Source organism: Salvia splendens, chromosome 4 (genome assembly GCF_004379255.2).
Source record: "Salvia splendens isolate huo1 chromosome 4, SspV2, whole genome shotgun sequence".
NCBI classification, from domain to species: Eukaryota; Viridiplantae; Streptophyta; class Magnoliopsida; order Lamiales; family Lamiaceae; genus Salvia; species Salvia splendens.
In genome coordinates this window covers 39,268,879-39,293,020 of record NC_056035.1, presented here as the reverse complement: position 1 = coordinate 39,293,020, position 24,142 = coordinate 39,268,879, and the positions used below count along the sequence as shown (strand labels likewise).

Sequence of the window (24,142 nt, the reverse complement as noted above, 5' to 3'; positions counted from 1 at the left end):
TCCCACCGTTTTAATGCTCTATCTAGGCTCTTGAGTCTTGCCTTCACTTCTAGAGTGCACGGGTTTAAATTTTGCCCTTTTTTTTTAGGTAGGTAGTGATAATGTCAATTTTTTCCCCTTTTGTAGGTATTGATAAATGATGAAATGTATTATAGATAATCTCTCCATCTCACAATAATTGTCACTATTATCGTGGTTATGACTTTTTAATATGTAAATAAAAGTTGGTTGAAAAATTAGTGAAACGTGAAACCACTTTTTTATATTGATTTTATATTAAAATACAAGTGAAGTGAGTTAGTGGAGTGTGAGATCTAAGTATCATTCACTACTAATATTATTTTTTAATTTATATATATTTTTTATTAATTTCATATTAAAATTGGTGTCTTTTTCAAATTTTTATTTTATTTTTATAAAACTAAAAGAGTAATTGATATTAAAATTATTAAATTAAAATTTACTAAGACTTTCTTTTACAGCATTACTACAGCTATTTCCCGAATAATAATAAGATACAAACCCTAAACCCTGACATTCAATATCCCCAATTGTGAAACTGAAGAAGATCGAAATTTGACAAAGAAAATGGAAGGATTGCAGAAGGCATACAGCAGTGCGGTATCACAGGTGCAAGAATCGGCAGAGAAATTCAGCACCTACGCCTCTTCTTTGGAGAAAGCTAAACCTCTTAACTCTTCTCTTTCTTCTTCGTCGGTGTCAGCGTTATCTGTTGACCAGTCTGGCCGGTTGGTCACCCGCTCCTCAAGGTACATCCATCTTCTTATCTTTTCATTTGCGTTAGAGGTCTTTTAAATGCCAAAAATCTTTGCTCATGTATCTGATTGCGTGTTTCTCTTCTGATTTGTCTGTTTTTAGCTCAAAATAACAAGTTTGTGGCCGTTTTTATAATTATGGCTGTCTGTAATTCAATTGCATTTCGATTTGGGGGATATGAGGGTATGGGGATGGTTTGATATCAATTCACTAGGTATGGTAGTGTTTGATTTTAGCCACTGAGTACGTGATTAAGCTTCCACCTTGTTTAAATTAGTAGTATGTTTTTGTAGTCGATGTATGTCGATTTTCGCACTCTAGTGTATCAGGAATTTAGTCTGGTTGCAGATCAGAGAATTGAATTGCCGATTGATTAACTAGTTGGCAGGAAATTATACAGCTTAGAGAACTGCAGGATTGAGTTACTAGTTGAAAGGAAATTATACATGAGCGGTTAAAAATTTAGCGCTCTTATCAAGCACTTGTGCGTTTTCGTGTATAGTCACCTTCACTTACTGTGATCCGGCATACTTGTCTTGTAAGTTGGAAATGTGGAGATGGAGTGTCAAGGTAATCGAGTCTTGCGACTAGAATACAAAGAATCAAGACTACCATAAGTCATTTACTTTGGACAGCTAGTCAGTTTGTATACATGAATTTGACTCCCATTTGGCCCTCTAAAAACAACAGGTGAATTGACTCCTTCATGATGTTAATATACAATTTTAGTTTTCTTGATCGATATAACTATGGTATCTTGTTATGAATTTGGAGCTGCTTTATTCAGATATCATGAATTCTTTTCATCGTGGATTTTATTGCTTTTTTTTCCTTTCATTTTTCTCTTGTTCTGTTTAAGATTGCTTTCCCAGCTTTACTAATTAGTCGATCAGACATCTCCTTGAAAAGAGTGACTAAATGTGTAGTACATAGTATACCAAATATTGCATTTTTTTCATGTGTGAAAGTTCAAGTCAAGATTTCCTTACCTCGACTGTTTCCATGTGGTGGCACTTGATTTTGTTTTCTTTATTTCTTGTCCTTGTATTGATGAATTGCATTACGCAGGCAATTTATATCAGTGGGGACTTGCTCAAAGCTTTGTGCCTTTTGCTTTGTTGCTGGAGTTTTCATTGGCTACACTCTGAAGCGACGTGTCAAGCGCTGGGCCTCGAGAGTTCTCAGAAGGTTGAAAGATGATTGAAATTGTTCAGGAAGGGGGACAAGGATAACCAAAAATTGCTTGAGGTACTCCAAATAGGAATATGAGAAGACTTTTCCGAATTCTTTCGCCAGATGCATACAGATTGCTAGAAAAATCACTGAATGTTTACACTTTTCTGGAAAACAAATACTGACTGGTATTCTGCTTGTTGATAATATCATTGCTCTGAAGTCGAACTTGCACCTGCATATGATTACATACTTTGCTAGGGGTGGGTAGGTACGGTATACCTTACCGAAACCACCGTACCGTATACTTTACCGTAAATACGGTATGCGAAAAAATCATACCTTTACCTTACCAAAGTTTTCGGTATACCGAACTTCGGTATACCTTATTTTCGGTATGACGAATTTCCATACCGATACCGTACCTCATTTTCGGTATACCATACCGAAGTTCGGTATACCTGACTTTCAACATCAATTAAAATAGAAAATTAGAGTTTTTAGAATATTATTTATATTTTATAATTTTAAAAATAAATTAAATATAATTTATTCATAATTATATTTATATTTCACATTAGATTTTATAATTTAAAAATATATAAAATATATTTTATATATAATTGTGTTTATATTTTTGTGGTATATACCTTAGTTTACGGTATATACCTTAATTTACGGTATATACCGAATTTCGGTATGCAGCGGTATACCCGGTATTTGAAAATCCATACCGTTACCTTACCGAAATTTTTCGGTAAGGTATCATACCATACCGAAAGTCACGATATACCAAAAATTTGATATTTTCGATATTTTTTCGGTACGATAAGGCCGGTATTTCGGTATTTCGGTATTTTTCCCAAGCCCTATACTTTGCAACTCCTCGTCTTTTGTTCTGGCCTATTCGTCATTGCAATGAACTTCAATGTGATTGGAGTGGAATTGAATAGCAACTACTTAACTTTATAAACTGAAAAAGGTATAAATGTTATTAAATGAAATGACATATAAGCTCTCGAATTGCCGAAAATTGCAAAATTTCCAAATATAATTTGGTCAGAATAAATATTTTACCCGTGCCTCTCGCATGCAAAGCGAGCACTCTACCCTTTCTTGTTAATCTCTTCTCATAATAATAATTTTAAAGAGAAATAGAAAAGTTTTCCGATAGTAAATCGTACATGGAGCTGTCTTGAGTGAGACAGAAACTGAGACCAGCTGCGCTACTTTATTTTGAAATAGTTTGCACATGAATATACTATATGTAGGCATGCACACGGGTCGAAACCGCCGGTTCCGGTTCATGAACCGACGGTTCACGGTTCATCATCCCCATGAACCGGAACCTGCCCGCCAAGGGTCCCGGCGGTTCTGGTTCCGGTTCAAAAAACCGCTGGTTCCGGGCCGGTTCGGCGGTTCGTCAAATTTTTTTTTAATTTGTTTATCTATAAAATGTGCGTAAATAAAATTAAAAAAAAAACACAATGAAAGTTGCAATTTTATTGAGATTACAAGCTACAACAATTACAAATCACAAAAACCTTGAGGTCTTGAAGTCTTAAACAAAAATTTAAATACAACGAGACTACTAGTCAACAACGAAGCTAATTACAAATTACAAAAAAGACTTAGAAGTTCTGAACAATAATTTTATAAGTATATATACTCTTAGTAGGCGAAGAAGATCTTTCTACATAACTAAATTGAGGACACCTTGGCCTTGTAGATTTATAGCAAACACTTTGGCGTAAAACTCAAGGTCGAAAAGGCTAGGAACATCAAACAATTATGATGGACGATGCGTTTGTTTCAAAAACAAGACTTATATTTTATGGGGGTAAATGTGATACTGGTTATATGAATATAATATCCAATATTAAATTTCAAACAATTACTGGGCGCCGCCTACCCAGACATAGTATAACACGGACTACACATACTGGGCGCCGCCTACCCAGACATAATATAACACGGTCTCTAACTACTATAGTTAAATAAAATAAGCATAAAAATCAAATAACATGCTTATCACATGTAATATCAAATAATGCTCAATAAATAAAATCAAATTTTATTCTCTAATTAAATGTGGGCTTAAAAATGTATGTATTTATTCTAAATTAACATAATCACATATTTAATATTAATTCCAAATTAATATTAACAGTATATTTATTATTATCAGTATTCTGTAATCGAATTAATGAATTTAAATAATAATCTATATTATAATAATTGTACATGATTAATTCAAAATCAATAAAAGATACACAATATTATTATTTCTAAAATAATAACGATGAATCACAATCTATTAATCTAATTAATATATTAACTCTCTTATCTATATGAATTTCAAACTAATTAAATGAATCAAATAAAAGTAGTGCAGCTACTGCACAGTCATAGCACCAGCACATACATCCTCACGGTGGGCTTAAACCCGCGGCCAGAATCGGGTATAACCCGATCTAGTCCTGAGACCCGTTAGGGTTTAAGGCAGTAGCTTTTGCGCCGACTTCCTTTGCTCCTTCTCGTCGGTCACATCGTCTCCATAAGCGGCTCTTCCAAGTCCGTTTTCTTGGAAATCGATCGTCATCTCCGAGATGTCGAGCAAAGTATAGCACGGTTGTGTGGAGATGAATGTTTTGGCTGGATTTACGCCGCAACGAAGCCGAACCACTAGCATCCCCTCCAGTGCCAAGCACCGATCACCTCCGTTGTTCAAAACTTGTTCAATAAGATTCATTCATGACGGCGATTTGTTCCCAGAACCAATCTTATCCTCAAATTTAATTTTAAAATTGATTGGAATCCCATTTCAATTTTCGAAATTCAATTGCAAATATGGTTGAAAATATATTATTATCTTTTAGTTGAAATCCAATTTCAATTTTCAGAAACCTTCAAAACTTAATTACAGTTTACAACTCATATTCGATATTTTATTGAATTCCATAATCAAGTTCAAGTGTCACTTCACGCCAGTGGTCATGATTTTGGTTTGCAAAACGTTCTTAGTACAGTTGTTGGGTTGGAATCAAGTTCCAATTGTCACACTAATTTTTGAAAGAATTTTTAAATCCAATTTCAGAATTTTGATTTCCAAAATCGTCCACAAATTAATTAGTAAACGAAATGTATTATGATACCACTGTTAGTAATTCTTGTATTCATCTAATGAGTGCAGCGGAAATTGCATACAAGAATAACAGATCTAGATTCATAATCATATTGCAACTTGAGCATGTAAAACACAACGGAACTAAATCTTACTTGTTGTGTTGTTTTCTTCTACGATTGTATCCTGCAAGTTGAATCAACTACTATCGAGGTCCACGTGCAATCCAATCCGATGCAGGAACTATCCCGGTACAATTGCTCCGTAGAAGAATGCTATGAATTCTCTCTACAAAGCTTTACGTATTTTCTCTCTACAGGTACTCTATTTCTCATGCCTCACAATGAAGAATAAATAACCATTATATAGATGAAGAGTCACTAGGGTTCCATGATTGTTGGGCTTATGGACTAATATAATTGTAGTCCAACTATAATTACTTAATCCATATTAATCTAATTCTAGCCCATTTCCTTTCACGGAAGTCTCTGGATCGGCCGGAGCGGCGGTGGGATTCTTTGACGCGCGCGCAATCTTGGCAGGGTCGGAAGTCTCTGGATCGGCCGGAGCGGCAGGTACGATCGGAGCGGCGGTTGGATTCTTTGACGCGTGCAATCTTCTCAGCATCGGAAGTCTCTGCCATTTTTTTCCTTCTGAAAAATAGAATTAGCGTGCGTGTGAATTTTTGACGCAAGCAATCTTCTCAGCATCGGAAGTCTCTGCCATTTGTTTTTTCTTCTGAAAAATGGAATTAGCGTGCGTGTGAATTAAAGAGACACATTGTGAAGTATATATATGCATAGCATTTCAAATTCAGTGTGATGTGCGTTGCTTTCAGCATGCATGTATTTGATAGTATCTTTTTTTATTCACAATATTATTAGAAAAGTGATTCGGATTTATTTTAATATTAACATAAAGATGAATATGTTTTACTCAGAAATCACATATAAAATGGATTTTAAATATTATTATAATTATTTATAACTGATTCCGAGTTTTAGAGTATCATTGTAAATGGTATTAGTGTTGGAATATATAAGATATATGTTGGGGGAGTAATTTAGTTTGGAGGAAGTATTTGAGAGGAGAATGAGTGGAATATATGAGAAATGATTATTGAAGTGGTGATGTGGGGAAAGTAAGACACACTCTTTATTTCTCAAACTTCTCAAGTTATCAACTTGTACAAAATGTTAAACTCTCTCTTATTTATAGGCATTCACTTCCTATTCTATAATTCACTACTAGATTCTTTAATATTTTATATCTAGATTTTTTCTCCATAAAAATCTAGATATTTTCCTAACATTATATGAATATCTAAATATTTTAATACCTCCTAATTCTAGAGAATTCTACATAATATCTATAATCTTGAGAATTCTCCTAAAATATTTAGATATTTAGATAATTCTACTAAAAATCAAGTTTATTTTATTCCAACAATTAGGACATAAAATATCACAACCCCGAATGGTCCGTGCTCCAATTCAAAACTTTTTCCCTCATCACGTTTACTTGGCTTTTCATTATAAACAAGGATTTAGTTGTAATTTCATCAATCCATAAAGGAATCAGAGCAAGTAGAGTAAATTTCAGAAGCCAAGTAAGAGTTTTTTTTCCGAAGATTGAATTACATATTTAGGCCCTATAATAGTGATGCAATTTTGCATTTCTTATATACTATCCATTTTGCTCGTTTTTTATACTTTTGCACTTTTTCAATACCCTTTTCGGATAAAAAGCCCCCAAATCCATTAGGGGCATTTTTATGCATTTACTCTCCAAATGACCTAAAACGAAATCTGTTTCTCCTTCTCTTTTAATTACTAATTGCGCATTAAAACTCGTTTTATCCCTAATTAATCTATTTCTTTGGATGGAGGAAGTATTAAATTTTATTTTCCTATTTACATCAAATATACAAAATTCTAACAATATCTCATGCTTAACAAATTGCAATACAAAATCTCAATGAACAGTAGCAATGGAATAGTGAGTTTAAATATTAGTAAAACTTTAAGCTTTAAGCCAAGATTTAGAAATATAAATATGCTTTGACATAAACAAATCAACCCAATTACAAAATCCCCTTTTGTATGATTTATGCGTTATCGAATATATAGGAAATGTTAGGATATTCATTTAAAAAAATTTAATTGTGAATTCATTCTTGTTTCGACTCCCAACTTGTCTTATGTTTTGCCCCAACAAATTAAAATGATTTTCAATCTCAACTCCTCTTTTTCCCCTAAAATTACATCAATAAAATGTAAAACAGCCGCATTATAAATTTATACTAATTGGATTGGATATCCCGTAAAAACACAAAGAAATCTTATTCCGTGCACAAAAGATTACAAAATTTTCAATTAATGCATGTAACCATATTTTCTCATTTAAATCAATTTATCAAAAATCGATATTATCATGGAAAATAGGTAAACATGATTCAGTGAATAACTTGAAGTAAGATATCCCTGGATTCATGAAAAATCATGCTTTAACAACAATAGAATTGCAAATATATTTATTGAAAATTACGAAACACTTAATATATAGGTGTAATAGATTAATGAAAATAATCCAACATATAAAATATCAATCAAACTAATATATATAGCCATGGATAAATAAAACACTAAAACGAGTGAATGCTCATATTATACTATGTTGTAATGATAAAGGCTCCACTTTTCCATGATCTCTTGAATAGTTTTAGTTGCATTTGTGTAGTAAATAGTCGAGTATATCAATTCGACGTGAGTAACAACCCGCCATCTTCAAATGCTTTAATGGGATAAAGCCTACCAACCATCTTCAATTCGATGTTGTATTAGAGAATGCATGTGGCTCCTGCGAGAAATGCTGGATTCAAATCTGTTTCATGATTTTGTTTGGAATCAAACACCAATTAAAAATTATATGAATTCTGATTATCTACTGAGTAATTTTGTGATTCTATCGACAAACATTACCATGGACATAATCTGTTCGATAAAATGTCTATATTAAACTTGAATATTAATATTCGCCCTCTTTTGACTTTACAGAAGGAGAAAGGAAGAGGCGGCGTGATGCTTTGCAATAATCATGCCTCTTATATTTAATTATGTGTTTTTCACCTCCTTCGCCATGTGAAGGCCTTAGCTGCAATCACATGCAATCATTCTTGAACGAATTATATAAAACTACAGCACACAGAGGTAGTGTATATGATCAAAAAAAGCAATCTTGATTGTGCAGATTTGTTTGATTCATTAGCAATCATTTGATTAGCTGTCTTAGTTTTGCAATAATCCAAGTTTTGAGTTGCTTTTTAAATGATGATTTGCAGTGGAAGCATGATCCGATGAGAGAAACTTGCCTAAATTAGATTCACCATTTCTGTGGAAAAAGACAAAGTTAAAGATTAGATCAATGGATGACGACGGAGAGAGCAAGGCGACGGGCATCGCGCAGATTGTGAGCCTCAAGAAGTTCCTCCAGAAGTGGCAGACGGCCACAATCGGCTCGAAGGGGAGCTGCAGCCCCCCTACGCATCACGGGATCTCGCCTGCTGTAACGAGGAGGCTGAGGACTTCAAACTCGTACGCTGAGTCGGATGAGGACGGGTGCCAGAGCCCTGACCCGCCCGTGGATGTCCCGAGAGGCTACCTTGCTGTGTACGTTGGCCCTGAGCTTCGGAGGTTCATCATCCCGACTAGCTACCTTAGGGACCCCCTGTTCAAGGTGCTGCTGGAGAAGGTGGAGGAGGAGTTCGGGTTCGATCACAGTGGCGGGCTGACTATCCCGTGTGAGATCGAGACGTTCAAGTATCTCCTGCAGTGTATGGAGAATCACAGGAAGGATCAGGATGATAAGGATTGATAATTGAAGGTTGATATTTCTTGACTTAATTGGTTCTTCATTTTGGAATTTGATATTGTTTAGAGACTGAAAATGTTGATTTGATCAAAGAAATATGTTAGGTGCAAACCTGATCTTTGTGATTTGGAATGAATTTTAGGAAGTTTGTGTATATGTTGATTGATGGTTACATCTTACTTCTTGTCTTATATTCTAATGAACAAAGCATTTTTAGACTGAGTACTAATTATTTCCCATTTCATGATGAGGGTCTAAGGTAAGATGTTATGCTTACATCTAAATTGTCGAGCCTCGTGTTTTATTTCATCAGTACATGTTCGGTATCGAGTGTTTGGATTCAAACTTGACTACGTGCATATAACTCAACAATTTCATCGTCTTTTGGCCAGTAAATTGTGTGCTATTCTCTTAGTATAACGTTTTCGGTATCATACTTTGACAGTTTGATGGATGAGATAGATAAGATTGTAAGGATTGATAGGATTTGAGGTTCATAAATAACCTTCCAATGGAATAATTACACTGAAATTAAATTGAGTTATCAACGAATTATGCGAACCAAACATTTGATTAAGTTGGTAACAATTGATCTTTGAATTGAGATTCAAGGGCTGGTCGGGCTGAAAACCAAGCGGGCCTAATTTTGACTAGAGCTTTTTGGGCTGGGCCCGAGCGAATGATCATTTTAGTCCAGCTTCCAATTGGATAATTAGTGAAAACTGAGTTATAACTTATAAGTGAATTATGCAAACCACATTTGATTACGTTGGTAAGAATTAATCTTCGAATTGAGATTCAAGCCTCAAGAGCTTGGTCGGGCCTAGTTTTTAACTAGAGCATTTTGGGCTGGGCCCGAGCGAATGATCATCTTAGTCCAGCTTCATAACTGATCAGGTCTATATTTCTTGGCATATCTTTGAAATATAATAAAATAAAATAAAATTGGAAATTAATGAAGAAAAAAAAAACATCGATGTCTTTAACTTTATATCTCTAATGTCATACATTGAATTTGTTTATTGATATGCTTTTCAAGAGACAATGCCAATTTGACAAAGAATCTCTATAGCGCAGTTGGCAATGGAGGGGCAGATCTTGCTGCAATGAGCCTGGGTTCGAATCTCACTGCTGTCGTGTAGTTGCTTTCATCTCTCAGGCATAAGTGTGAGGCCTTGGGAGATGGACTTCTGGCAGCCAGTGGGTTAAGGCCTCCCCTTTAACGGGCTACTGCGTACCCTGATTGAACCCCCTCACATGATGTCGGACCGGAGTGTGAGTGCCGCCAAGGCAATGAAATTGCCTTTTTTGCTGCAATAAGCACAAGTCTTCATTTTAATCATAAAGTGCAGTTTCAATCGAATAAATTATTAAAATCAAAACGAACAATTCAGATTACTATTTAACTTAATCGATGTCGTCACATCACAAATTTTCAATTAACTGAAAATTACTCATGTGATGTGATCCATTGTCCCTTACTTTATTTGGTGTTAGTTTATACCACTGTTAAATTTGTTATTTGAATAATATTTAAAAAATAATATAGTGCAGTATTTCTAATTATATTTTTAGAATTAAAAAAATAGAGTAAAAATAAGTCGGAAGTCACAAAATACATTGGATCACAAGTGAAGAAATAGGGGGTGGGGGTTATGAAATTTCTTTTTTATTTTTTAAAATCAATTTTGTTAATAATAAATGTGTGCATTTAACTAAAAAGTGTACCAATATAACTCTTTCTTCATTTATATAACTTACCTAGCATTCTTTCTTCATTTATATAACATCGTCGAATTTTGAATTTTTTTGTTACACAAAAACTATATATCATTAGTGGCGAACCACGAGAAGCTTACACCCCTTCCAAATTATTATTACTATATTAAATATTCGATATTTTTGTACAAATTATTGTATAAGAAGCTTAGCCATATCATTAAAACAAACTATATGTAAATTCTTCGTTCAATATTTCAAATACGAGATGTAGATTATACCGTCTCCATCGAAAATAAATTATATGCTCGCCCCTGCATGTCACAACTCACAGTGTAACCATTCTCTCGAAATTCAGAACTCAAAATTAAGAATATATAGCCCGTACAGAAACAAAAACTCAAAAATAAGAATATATAGCCCGTACAGAAACAAATTTCTACGTCGGACCCAATCTACATCTTTTATCTTTTTAATATAAAATATTAATTAAAGATGTTGGCCTTGAAATTGAATGGTGAGTGGAGATTATGAGATGAGGAGGAAGAAGAATATACATATCCCCAAACAAACGGTGAAAGCACATGCATCTTCTTGTCTATGCCTCTTTCTTTCTCTTGCAGATATATATATGTATAAATGTTGAGAGAGAAAAGTGAAAGAGGTATAATTTTGTATGGAATTACATTATATTAATTTGACCTATCTCACTCTATCTATTTCTATTCTCTCAGACCACTCAGATTTATCATCTCAAATAAACAGCCCACAGAAATTGGGTATTATTCAATCACATGTCATGTTTCTTGTTTACTTTGGAATTTAGTCACCTTTTGACAAACTCAAATTCAAGAGAAACATCATTTTCTTTTCTTAATTTTCTCTAAATTATGGTCCATTTTAGTTAATGGATTCAAGAAAAAATGGTAACATAAAGTTTAGTCAAAAGATGCTAAGTCATAAACTGATTATTAAGTAATTGATATTCCAATTTTAATTGTATATTTGTTAATTTGACTTGTTGTGGAAATAAATTCTTGAAGAGACAGAAATGAGAAAATGTGAAGAATATATTGGTGACATAATTTCTTCATGTAACAATTATGATCGCTTTCATATTCTAAAGAAAATATCCAACAAAAGGGTCTACATTATGTAAGTGGTCAAAATTGAAACTTTAATCCAATTAGATTTTATTGTTCGATTTTATCGACTTTGTTGATACTACTATGTTACTCGCCAATTTTGACTATTTTCCATCAAAAATTAAATATGCTAATACATGTCCTTTCAAGAATTGATGGTGTTATTGACTTGATGATATGGAGAGACAGCAATATCTATCTATATATTTATAATCAAATTATTTATTGTACAACATATGTAATTAAGCTGCAACTAGACCTTGCAAATTGCACCTCAACGATATATCATATTCATATGGTCCCTTTATATTTTGTGGGCCGAAACCAGATTATTTCCTTCCTGTTGGCTACGGCCCTACGATATGGCCCACTTTATATTTTCCTTTATTTATCAATTTAATAATCGAGATATCTTATGCCCGTTTTCGAATACTTAGAGATGTCAAAAATGGTCCGAGAACCCGTCTTTCCTAGGCGATTAAAACTATCAAAAGTGGTTTGGGCCAAGCCAAAGTGTTGTTTTGTCTTAAAAGCTCGGATCACTTTGGTTTGGCCCATGACTGAACTGTTAAAATAGCAGTCCATTCTATTAATTTGGGGCGAAGCGAAATTGTTCATGTCGGAAATTGTGGTGTTGTTTTTTTCCATTTGAAGTTAGTAAGAGCTGTTATTTTTTGTGGATTTGTCGTATTATTGAACTTTCGAGCTTACTTCTTTCGATTGTATGCATTTTAGTATATGGATAAAATTATCTAAATCAAACAATTAACAGTCCCCTATTTGTAGTCATAAAATTGCATGTAATCAGTTAATATTATTCAACTTTGTGGTGAACAAACATCGATCATTTTCAAGTGTGTTTAATTATGGAGTTGTAAAAGATGGAGAACTATAGTGCCAACTAGCAAGTGTGTGTTAGGTGTGTTGTGTTTTTGTGTTAAAAAACATGAAAATCTATTAATAGAAGGTGCATGTGGAGGCATCAAGGGCCATCTACCTACATTTTATTGAGCAAAATATTCATAATCGAACGAAATAAAATAGTACAGTAGTAATATTTAACATGGTTTGGATTCGGAAATGGATTATATTTTGTTCTTCACTATTCAAATTTTTTTGTTCGATTCGGATTAATTTTTCTTAAAATAAATTTTTTTAATAATATTCAATATAAATATAATTTTTAAAAATATTTTATTAAAATAATGTGTTATTTAAATATATATTTATACATTTCAGATCAATTCGGAGTTATATTTTCTCATAAATCTGAATGTTCAACCCTAACCTACTCAAATGCTTTGCTCATATCCCATTGTTTTATTGATACTACAAGTTTAGCTCCAAATCAAAGTCGAATTGATATTGAAATTACAACTTCAAAATTCAAATTATGGAAGTATGCACTAAAAACTCGTGTCACCAACTTCTCAACCCTCAGTGTGACAAACGAAGACAGCTCAATAAATAGTGTCTGAATTTGGTTCTTGCAATAAAACCCATCAAATGGTGTGAGATAACCTTTAATTAAGGTGGACTATACTTTTAGTCACATTATACCTAATTACCTATTTATATATATTGATGCTTTCTTTTTAATATTTTTCATTTTATAAATAAACACTTACACAATTGAGCCAATAAAGGAGACTTAAGAATACAGTTGAACCAAACAAAGTTTATAATTATTGAAACTTTTTCTCCACCCAAAATAATATGCCACGAGCCTATTTCTTTTAGAAACAATAATTTGTAAATCAAAAAAATAGAATACCCCTAAATCTTGGTCAGATTCAGAGTGTTAAACACAAATGCATAGTTGTCATCTCTGTTGAAATATTAAATGTAAGTGGGAAAACAGTTTTGGATGAATTTACATTTTATGTGACAATACAGAATGTATCAAGACATAATATTATAAAATATTCTAAAATAAAACACTTTTGAATAAATCAAATTCTCCACGTAGAAAGAGGTTTTGGATTCAATTATCACTTAAACATGGGTCATATTTTAAATTTGGTTTAGTATATACTGGCTTGTTATTGAATGAATTATTTATAATTCTATATAATTTATAATCAGTTTATAAATCTCTAAAACTTAGAAAAGTAGTGAAAAAAATCCTAATTAAATTTGAGATAATATATGAATTAGGGAGAAATGTTGGCCACGAATTAAATGGAATAAGACAATGAAAAACAACTTTGTTAGCAAGACTTTTTTTTCTTCAATCAATAAATCGAGAATTCAAATTGTTATGATAACAGCTAAAATGGGAAATCATTATTTATTACTATAGTACTCCATGTTAAGATAAGAAAAATAAAAAAAGGGGGATCGAGCCATAAAACATAAATAAAGAAATAAAATGTAAATAGGGATATGATTATTCATCTCGAATTCAGAAGGCCGAAAATTGCGCTTGTCTTCTTCATACTATTCGTTTGTCTTTTCCTTTAGCCTTTTTCTATAGCTAATTGCCATAACTCCAATTTTCCTTTTGGAAAGAGAAGAATTTTTTTATAGCTGAAAAAATTGTTACAACCACAAAAAAGTGATTGGCTGGGTGTCATAAATAACAAATAAAGTCACTTAACAGCATACGAGTTGCACGTTAAAGACATTAGCAACAAAGAAAAAAAAATTTAATAGCTGACAAGATACAAACCAACATCACTAACTACACATATACATAAACGAAAAGCCAAATTAGTCGTGGAGCAGTGCGGTTAAAGCACAACCAAAAATAGCATCAATAAATCACATCGAAGAACACACACAAATTAAAATAAGATTGTATGTATGTTGCACCACTACGATTTTTTGGATTTTGTAAGAAAGAAACATGTTGCACAAAATTAGTATTGAGAAAAAGAGAGAGAAGTTTGGTAAAAGTCAACTTAGACTTGACTACAAAAGGATTGCAAATTTCAATTGGAGGTACTTTAAAGAAAATTGAGATATATAATTTCAATTGAGGGTACTTTTAAAAGAAAATAGAGATGACATGAATTTAGTCTTTCTAATTAATAGTAGCTAATAAGATACAAATAAACATTTCTAGCAATAATAAAAAAATCATCTAATAACAGGCAAGATACGAATCAATAATATTAATTAAGAATTGAGATGTGTTTTCAGCCACTCATCCACAACATTTTCGAAATATCAACTGCAATTAGATTATGTCAACTCGGGGGTATTATCGTCAATAGCCTGTACATCAAATGTCAATAGTCTGCACATCAAATGTCAACAACTTATAGTTGACATTATATGTGTATAGTTGACATGAATTGTATATGTAGTTGACATTATATGGGTGTAGTTGACAAAAAAAATTAAAAAATTAAAAAATTAAAAAAAATATTATTTATTGAATAAAATGTATCATGAAATTACCATTTTGCCATTTCATAATTAATTAATCTAAAAATATTTTCCATGTGCCAAATTTTGGACCACTCATTTAATAAAAATGAGTGGCTAATAATGCATCTCAATTCTCAATTAAGCTAAAAAATCTGAATTGATCGCAACCCTATATATATATGGTTGTTTAATGGATACGACTAAATAGAATACCAAAGATAAAAAAGTGAAATATTTTATACGGGGTATAACTTAAATTAATATGTAGATTACAATGTAAATTAAAAGTGAAAAACAAATACATATAACAAATCAAACATTTTTTATTAAGCTTATATATTTATATTGGACGAATGAAATAATTTAGATATTTTTTTCGCAGGTCGTTAACTAACGAATGTTGGCTATTCTAGAACATTGACTCTGGAATCTTGTGATGCAATGTTTGTAAATTTGAATTTAGTACAATAAACTCGCGCCGTTATTACTATAAAATCTTGGTAGAGTAAATAAAGCCAAATTTCAATTATTTAACGAATCAATTTTTTATACTCCAGAGGAAGAGCTAAGTGTGATTATTTTTTAAAAAAAAAAAGTTTCTTAATAATTGTTATCTAATAATGTAAAATATGTTATCTATATACACACTAAGATAAGTTAATTGACTAACTCATTATGTCGGCGGAATTCGTGAATAGGTTGTTGTTAAGAAAAAGCAATTCAATTATTCGTACATTAATTAAATAAACACCATTCTATTATCTTTTTCTGATAAAATAAAATTTACAGTAAAAAAACGGCAAGCAAAAGCTTACGAATATATAATACTATACAAATTTTAAAAAATGACAAAATCATAACTATGAATCTAAAATAACAGCAAAGTAAATAAAAAAAAATACAATGTTAAACTTCAACCGCAACAAAAGCAGAAAGAAGAGACAAATAGGAGGCTCTAAATAAAGGACCAATTTATCAGTGTGACACATATTAGTCAAGTGTTTAGACACTGTCTGAAATATGAAGACATTAATTGGGTAATATGTGTTATTACTTAAGCAATTAGTCTCCTATTGCTTGAAATATCATTGTCATTTGTCCCATGCCTAATATATGTTTCCTATTGCTTGAAATATCATTGTCCCATGCCTAATCAAAATTTTTTTTTATGTATGTATCTATCTTCCTACTTTATTGTTTTAATTAATATTTACATCATTACTCTATCATTTGAGGATTTCAAAAAGAAGATGAATCGCATTATATACTTTAGCAGAAGATACCATATTTTACTATAAAAAATAAAGCTGTGTGATGGGGTGCGTACTAAACAAGCCCAACAGCAATGACGGCCCATCAGCCCAAAGCCCAAGGAAGAGTATGAGTTCGGCATTATCAAAGAGTTCGGCCTCAGCCTACAGCTCGGTAAAAGCCAACCTATCAAGCTCTACTCTCAGATCGGCAACCAAAGCAGGAGTATGAGTTCGGCATTACCAAAGAGTTCGGCCTCAGCCTACAGCTCGGTAAAAGCCAACCAATCAAGCTCTGCTCTCAGGTCGGCATCAAGCTCTACTCAAAGATCGGCAACCAAAGCAGTTCGGTCTCAGTATTCGACCGAACAAGGAGTTAGTGGACCCATACAGGATGTCCAACGCACCCACTACCACGTGGTGTCAACTCAGGCCACGATCGTAGGCCATGACCTACGCTACATCCACGATCTTAGGCCATGACCTACACGACATCCACGACTTAGGGTGGAGATGCAAGCCACGGTCTTAGTTCCATATATAAATAGAACTTAGATCTGATAGGAGGAGGTTAGAATCTCTCTAGAGAAAAAATCATATAGCAAGTCTGTGTTGTAAGCTGTAATCCGCAGATCAAGCAATACAAACCTGCCCCCATTTCTCCCCGTGGACGTAGATTTACCTCAGTAAATCGAACCACGTAAAATTTCCGTGTCGTAGTTTATTTTTACGAGCATTCATCATCATCAATAATTCGCGGATTCATCACTGGCGCCGTCTGTGGGAACCAGAGAACCAAATTTGTGATAAAGCGAATTTTTGACCATTTTTTCCACCCAAAAAATGCATACCAGATCGCAGAGTACCCGTATTCCTGCCCGTGAGAACCAGGAGGAAGCCAATCCATCCCATAGGTCTGGAAAACAGCCTAGGGATAAATCCACCACCAGTTCTCATGGCGGAGGAACAAGCCGCTCCAAAAATCGTCCCACTGAGTCTTCCCAGCAGCCCGATTTGAACGAGGCTGTCAAGCTGTTTTTGGCTGAAAAGCAGGAGGAATTCTTAACCTTCCTGCAAAAAAGCCAAAAGCAGCCGGAGACGAAAACGGCGGATTCTCCCTCTCCCTCCATACGAGACAGTCACTACCGCAGTAGTGTCATGTCTTCCAGGAGAAAGAATCCTCGGTACCGGAATCACAGGAGAACTCCATCTCCTCCATACCGAAGAAATGTCGGGTTCGCCGTGTACGGAGCATTGAGGACTCCGTTCTCGGACGATATTACCCGAACTCCCCTACCACAGAACTACCGAACTCCGTCGATAACCTATGACGGACTCGTGGATCCTCATGATTTCTTGGGACGCTATCAATATAACATGGCGAACCAGGGTCTCAACGAGGTCCACATGTGCAAGCTGTTTCCCGAGCTGCTCATCGGGAACGCAAGAAGGTGGTTCGATAGCCTCCCCCAAGGCAGCATTAGATCTTACCGAGATCTAATGGATGCATTCCATAGGAGGTTCTTTCAGAAAGCGGAAGTCCGAATCACTTCGGCTCAGCTGCTTTCCATTCGTCAAGGTCGCGACGAAAAAATCAGCGACTTTATGACAAGATTCCACAAGGAATGCTTGCAAGTAGACGATCTCAACGATCTGCTTGTCATCTCGGCATTCCAAAATGGAATCCTGCCCGGAGCTCTCTACAGGAAGCTCGTTGAGTGCGGTCCGCAGACAGCTCAGGAAATGTGGGACATTGCGGACCAGTACTCCCGGGCCGATGAGGCAGACCGTCGCAAACGGTCGTTAGACAGCTCATCGTCCCGAGGAGACAGAAGGAAGCCCGATCATAGCGATCAGGGGCATCCTCGCCGGACTCCATTTGAAAGAATTCAAAAGGCTCCGGTACAAGACAGATTGGGACCCCGTCTCAATCCCGAGAAGCCGCCCGCTCAGTTCGTACCGCTGAACAAGCCGAGAGCGGAAATTTTCGAACTGCACTCTGACCTGTTCGAAAAGCCAAAGCGGATGACGAAATCAGCCGCGCGCCGACCCCGGGATAACTACTGCTCCTACCATCAAGACCACGGTCACGATACCGAGGAGTGCAGAAACTTGGCTGCAGGTATCGATGTTCTTGTGAAGGCAGGGACATTGAAAAAATACCAAAGCAAGCAGTCAAAGAAGAATAAAAAGCAGAGAGGTGCGAACTGCGCTCCTCAAGATCCGAAAAGGCAGCCGGATCCCGAAGACGATGACGAGCCGCAATATGATGGAGTAATCCAGACTATCGACGCTCTCCCTTCCGGGAAGACCAAGTCGTCCCTGAAGTCAGAGCGCAGAGGCTCCAATCGAGAGGAGCCAACGCATAAAAGGCTGAAGCAGGACGAAGTGATTACGTTCTCGGATGCTGATCCCGTCCCGGCCATCTCTCCTCACCAAGACGCCATTGTCATCCAAGCCGGAGTGGCAAACAAACTAATCCACAGGGTGTTTGTGGATACAGGAGCGTCGGTTAGCATTCTTTTTAAGGAGTGCTTCGACAAACTAGAAGTGGACCCAGCTCGGCTCAGTCCGGCTCCGCTTCCCCTGAAGAGCTTCGCCCAGGAGGACACCCGCCCTGAAGGTATTATCAGCCTTCCGATCACGGTGGGGAAAGCGCCTACTAGCTCCAGTACGATGATTGAGTTCTTTGTGGTAAAAGCTCGGTCTCCGTACAACATCATCCTAGGAAGAGACTGGCTCAACGCAGTTCGGGCCGTTTGCTCTACTTATCATCTCACCATCAAGCTCCCCACTAAAGGGGGGATAGCAATCATCCGAGGTGATCAAAAGAGAGCAAAAGAGTGTCTGCAGATTGCGCTTAAAAGTGCCGAGCAATCAGATCGGCATCATCAAGCATAGCAATCACAGCAGCCGGAGTCAGAGGCAAGCGAAATTACCGAAGTCACACCAGAGCCGAACTCAATGACCGTTCAGTTATACGAAGATGATCCATCCAGAACGGTCAAGATCGGTTTCGCGGGAACGCCTCTACTCCGAGAAAAGACCATCCAGCTCCTCAAGGAGTACAAAGATGTCTTTGCATGGTCTCCGTTGGACATGACCGGAGTGCCCTCTGAGGTAATCACTCATCGGTTAAATATTGATCCATCAGTCCGGCCTATAAAACAGAAGCAAAGACTCTTTGCGGCAGAAAGAAATCAAGTCATCCATGACGAAGTCCGCCAATTACTGAGAGCGGATGTGTTATTCGAAGTGAAGTATCCTTCGTGGGTGGCCAATCCTGTCATGATCAAGAAAAAGGAAGGAGGATGGCGGATGTGCATAGATTTCACCGATCTAAATAAGCACTGTCCCAAAGATTGCTATCCCCTTCCGAACATAGATAAAAAAGTAGAAGCTTTGATCGGCTTCGAAATTTTCTGTTTTCTTGATTTATACAAAGGCTACCACCAAGTCTTAATGGATGAGATTGATGCTTCAAAAACGGCCTTCATTACTGATTTCGGCATTTTCGCTTTTAAAAAGATGCCATTCGGTTTAAAGAATGCCGGAGCCACTTATCAAAGGATGGTAGACAAGCTTTTTCGGCACCTGATTGGAAAGGAGGTCGAAGTGTATGTTGACGATATAGTCGTCAAAAGCAAAAGCACTTCGAAGTACGAGCACAACCTCAAGTCCACTCTCAACGTGCTCAAGAAAGCCAACCTCAAACTTAATCCCCAAAAGTGTACCTTTTTGGTAGATTCGGGAAAGTTTCTGGGTTGTTGGGTTTCAAAGGACGGACTCAAGGCAAACCCCTCAAAAGTTCAAGTCGTTCAGAACATGGCAATGCCGAAGTCCATACATGACGTGCAAAGGCTAACCGGATGTCTAGCCGCACTGAATCGATTCCTTTCCCAAGCAGCCGAAAAGCAACTGCCGTTCTTCAAGGTGTTGAAAAAGGCACCAAAGTTCGAGTGGGGAGCCGAGCAGAAAAAGGCCTTTGACGAGCTCAAAAGTTACCTAGCCGAGCTTCCTATTCTCTCTGCTCCAACCGAAGCCGAAGTAATATTCTTATACTTAGCGGCATCGGATCAAACCATCAGCGCGGTGCTTGTACGAGAAGAAGGCCTAAAGCAGCTTCCCATCTATTTTACAAGCCGAGCATTAAGAGGTCCAGAAACCAGGTATCAACCTCTGGAAAAGATTGCTCTGGCATTAGTAAATGCAGCAAGGAGACTGCGGCCATACTTCTATGCTCACAAGGTATGCGTCTTAACTGATCTGCCACTTCGGCAAGTGTTGACCAAACCAGAAGCATCAGGCAGAATCGCCAAGTGGGCTATAGAGTTGGGAGAGCACACAATTGAATATCTACCTCGGAAAGCCATCAAGGGACAAGCCTTGGCAGATTTTCTTGCAGAAGCAAAGTTCGATCAAGCAATTCCTGTTATTGCCGAACAGAAGAATTCTGCCAATGCCGAGCTAGCACAGCCCTTGGAATCCGAAGTAGAGCCGCCGGACTGCTGGAGCGGATTCGTAGATGGAGCTTCAAACAAAATGGGAAGTGGAGCTGGTATTTTACTTGTCGCTCCCGACGGACACGAGGTAACCTACTCACTTCGGTTTCTATTCCCCACTACTAATAATGAAGCCGAGTACGAAGCCCTCCTGGCCGGACTCCAGTTAGCGCAAAGTCTGCTCGTCAAATCTCTCAAAGTCCATTGTGATTCACAAGTCATAGTAAATCACATGTTGGGTACAAGTGAAGCTCGTGACGAGAGAATGAAGAAGTATTTGGACAAAGCGCAAAACATCAGCCGAAGTTTCTCCTATTTTCGGATAATCCGCATTCCCAGAGCGGAAAATAGCCGAGCAGATACCTTAAGTAAGTTGGCCTCAGATCCGAGCTCAAAGGTGGAAGAATTAATGCATCGAAGCATTGATGAAGCCGAGGTACATTCAGTATCCAGCTCGCCGAACTGGATGACGCCGATCTTGCGGTATCTGGATCAAGGACAATTGCCCGAGGATAAGAGAGAAGCTCGGAAGATCACGTGCCGAGCACTTCGGTACGAACTTCATGAAGGAGTCCTCTTTAGAAAGTCTTACCTCCAGCCGTTGTTGCGGTGCGTAGGACCAGAAGAGACGGACTACATCCTCAGAGAAGTTCATGAAGGATCGTGCGGTAGCCACATCGGAGCCAGAGCTTTAGCTACAAAAGTTCTGAGATGGGGATATTATTGGCCAACCATGGTACAAGAGGCAGTGCAGCTCGTCAAGAAGTGTACGAAGTGCCAAATTCATGCAAATGTCCCAAGGATGCCGCAGACCGATCTATACACTATGCAAAGCCCTTGGCCTTTCATGCAATGGGGCATAGACATAGTGGGACCACTTCCTCAAGCTCCTCGGCAAATGAAATTCCTTATCGTTGCCGTGGACTACTTCACGAAGTGGGTGGAGGCTGAACCATTAGCTACGATAACGAGCTCAAAGGCATTGGACTTCGTCTGGAAGAACATAGTGTGCCGATTTGGCATACCCCACATCCTCATCTCGGATAATGGGACTCAGTTCACCGACAAGACGTTCAAGAATTGGTGCCAAGAGCTGAACATTCAACAGCGGTTCACTTCGGTCTCCCATCCCCAAGCAAACGGACAAACGGAAGTAACGAACCGGATTCTGGTGAAAGGGTTAAAAGCTCGGTTAGAACAAGCCAAAGGACAATGGGTAGAAAATCTCCCTCAAGTCCTATGGTCCTACCGAACTACACCAAAAACCTCCAACGGTGAAACTCCGTATAGTCTGGTGTACGGCACTGAAGCCGTAATTCCGGTGGAGATCGGCGTACCCAGTCCCCGAACTCTAAATTTCTCCTCAGAAATGAATGACGACGGACTGAGAGCAGAACTAGATCTCGCCGAAGAAAGAAGAGAATTGGCGTGCATAAAAGCAGCCAAGTATAAGGAGCAAGTAGCCCGGTATTATAACCAAAGGGTGAAAAAGCTTCAATTTCAAGTGGGAGATCTCGTCTTGAGAAACAACGAAGTAAGCCGAGCAGAAAAGCTGGGCAAACTCGAACCCACATGGGAGGGTCCATATCGGGTGTCAGAAGTCCTCGGCAAAGGGTCTTATAAATTGACTCACATGTCAGGAGAACAAGTACCCCGAACATGGCACATCTCCAACCTCAAGAAGTTCCACTTGTAAGAGACAGTCCGGTCAGTCCGTCTCGTGTCTAGTTCGGTCATAGGGGTATATGTTTTTATTTGTTTGTTTCTTACTTGCACCTTTTACTTGTCGTTTTTTAAAAAAAGTTTAAAGTTTTTTTCTTTCATCTTTTTCATTTTTTCTCTATGTGTTTTGTCTCGATGTGCTTGTCGTCTCTTACAAATGGTACCAAGGTATATCGTTCTTTAAAGACTGATCCCCTTTTTAGATCGATTATTAAAGACTATTGTGAGTCCAAGCTTCTAAGGAGGATATAAGACCACAATTCAGCTTAACAAGCAGTCCGTCTGAAACGAACTGCAATAAGCCAACGATTGTGAGTCCAAGCTTCCAAGGAGGATACAAGACCACAATTCAGCTTAACAAGCACTTCGTCTGAAACGAACTGCAATAAGGGAAAGTCCGATCCACGCGATAAAACTCGCCGAATTAGGACAAGGGAAAGTTCGATCCCGGCGACAAAAATCGCCAAATTAGAACACAAACCAAGTCCGGTCAAAGATGTTTATTTCATCAGACCAAAGACGAGTCCGGTCAAAGATGTTTATTTCATCAGACCAAAGACGAGTCCGGTCAAAGATGTTTATTTCATCAGACCAAAGACGAGTCCGGTCAAAGATGTTTATTTCATCAGACCAAAGACGAGTCCGGTCAAAGATGTTTATTTCATCAGACCAAAGACGAGTCCGGTCAAAGAAGTTTACTTCATGAGACCAAGGACCAAGTCCGGTCAAAGAAGTTTACTTCATAAGACCGAGGACAAGTACGATGAAATTTTTTCGCTAAGCTGTAAATACAGTGTTAGAAGCGAAAACAAAATTTCATTTTTCAAATCTTGTTCGGCATACAACTCCGCTACCCTACAAAATGGCGTTACGCTATTACAAAGGACTATTCTACTGTCCAGGGTTGCTGAAGTTAAGCCACCTATCTGCAAAATCCTCTGGAAGCCGAGTTCGGTTGTTCCGAGCAGATGAAGAATAAGCAGGTCGACGAGATGCTATCCTCGACCCAACGCCTCTTCCCCGAGCCCGAGAAGTCCTAACACCTCGGCGATGAAGAGTCTCTGCAATAAGCATCTGCTGATCTTGCGCGCTCATAGTCACAACTCCTCGGCGAATTTCAGTCCGTCCCTGTCTTGACGATTCCGGTTGCTCCTGAGCCCGTTCTCGTCTTGACGTTTCCGGCTGTTCCGGAGTTCGTTGTTGACTGGGAGTAGGATTTTGAACAAGGGAACCAGAGGTTTGATCTGGAGTGCGAGCATCTGTTGGCACGATATGCCGAAGGAATCTTTCTATGGAAGGGCGCCGAGAAAGAACAATGTTGTACCGAGAAGCCCAGCGCCGCAATGATTTCACAACTTGTTGGCAAGCCGAGCTCTCCAGCGCATTGTTCCTCCGGAGTACATGATATTCCTCCCACAGTTCGTCAACTCGACTCTGAACATCTGATATGGTCACTCCCCCGCGCACACGGATGTAATCCTCGTA

General features: G+C 37.2%; 2 protein-coding genes across 4 annotated transcripts; both read left to right on the top strand.

Moving 5' to 3' along the window:
* The first annotated feature begins 489 nt into the window (after positions 1–489).
* On the top strand, positions 490–2,172 carry LOC121799980. Its single transcript, XM_042199518.1, has 2 exons — positions 490–770; positions 1,846–2,172. The coding sequence occupies exons 1-2, from the start codon at positions 589–591 to the stop codon at positions 1,979–1,981; spliced, it is 318 nt and encodes a 105-aa protein (XP_042055452.1). The 5' UTR covers positions 490–588; the 3' UTR covers positions 1,982–2,172.
* A 5,562-nt stretch (positions 2,173–7,734) lies between these two features.
* Positions 7,735–9,157, top strand: LOC121799667 (auxin-responsive protein SAUR50-like). 3 transcript variants are annotated; one of them, XM_042199102.1, is made up of 3 exons: positions 7,735–7,839; positions 8,131–8,283; positions 8,415–9,157. In XM_042199102.1, exon 3 carries the CDS (start codon positions 8,498–8,500, stop codon positions 8,945–8,947), a length of 450 nt encoding a protein of 149 aa, XP_042055036.1. In that variant the 5' UTR covers positions 7,735–7,839; positions 8,131–8,283; positions 8,415–8,497; the 3' UTR covers positions 8,948–9,157. The 3 variants fall into 3 exon arrangements, with proteins under 3 accessions (XP_042055036.1, XP_042055037.1, XP_042055035.1); XM_042199103.1 differs by having other exon boundaries at positions 7,744–8,024; XM_042199101.1 differs by having other exon boundaries at positions 7,744–8,283.
* Positions 9,158–24,142: the final 14,985 nt, after the last annotated feature.

Bases quoted from the DNA above. Each gene is read 5' to 3' on its own strand.
- LOC121799980 (XM_042199518.1), top strand. From the start codon at position 589: ATGGAAGGATTGCAGAAGGCATACAGCAGTGCGGTATCACAGGTGCAA. The intron at 771-1,845 runs GTACATCCATCT...TGCATTACGCAG, and splicing joins TTGGTCACCCGCTCCTCAAG to GCAATTTATATCAGTGGGGA.
- LOC121799667 (XM_042199102.1), top strand. From the start codon at position 8,498: ATGGATGACGACGGAGAGAGCAAGGCGACGGGCATCGCGCAGATTGTG.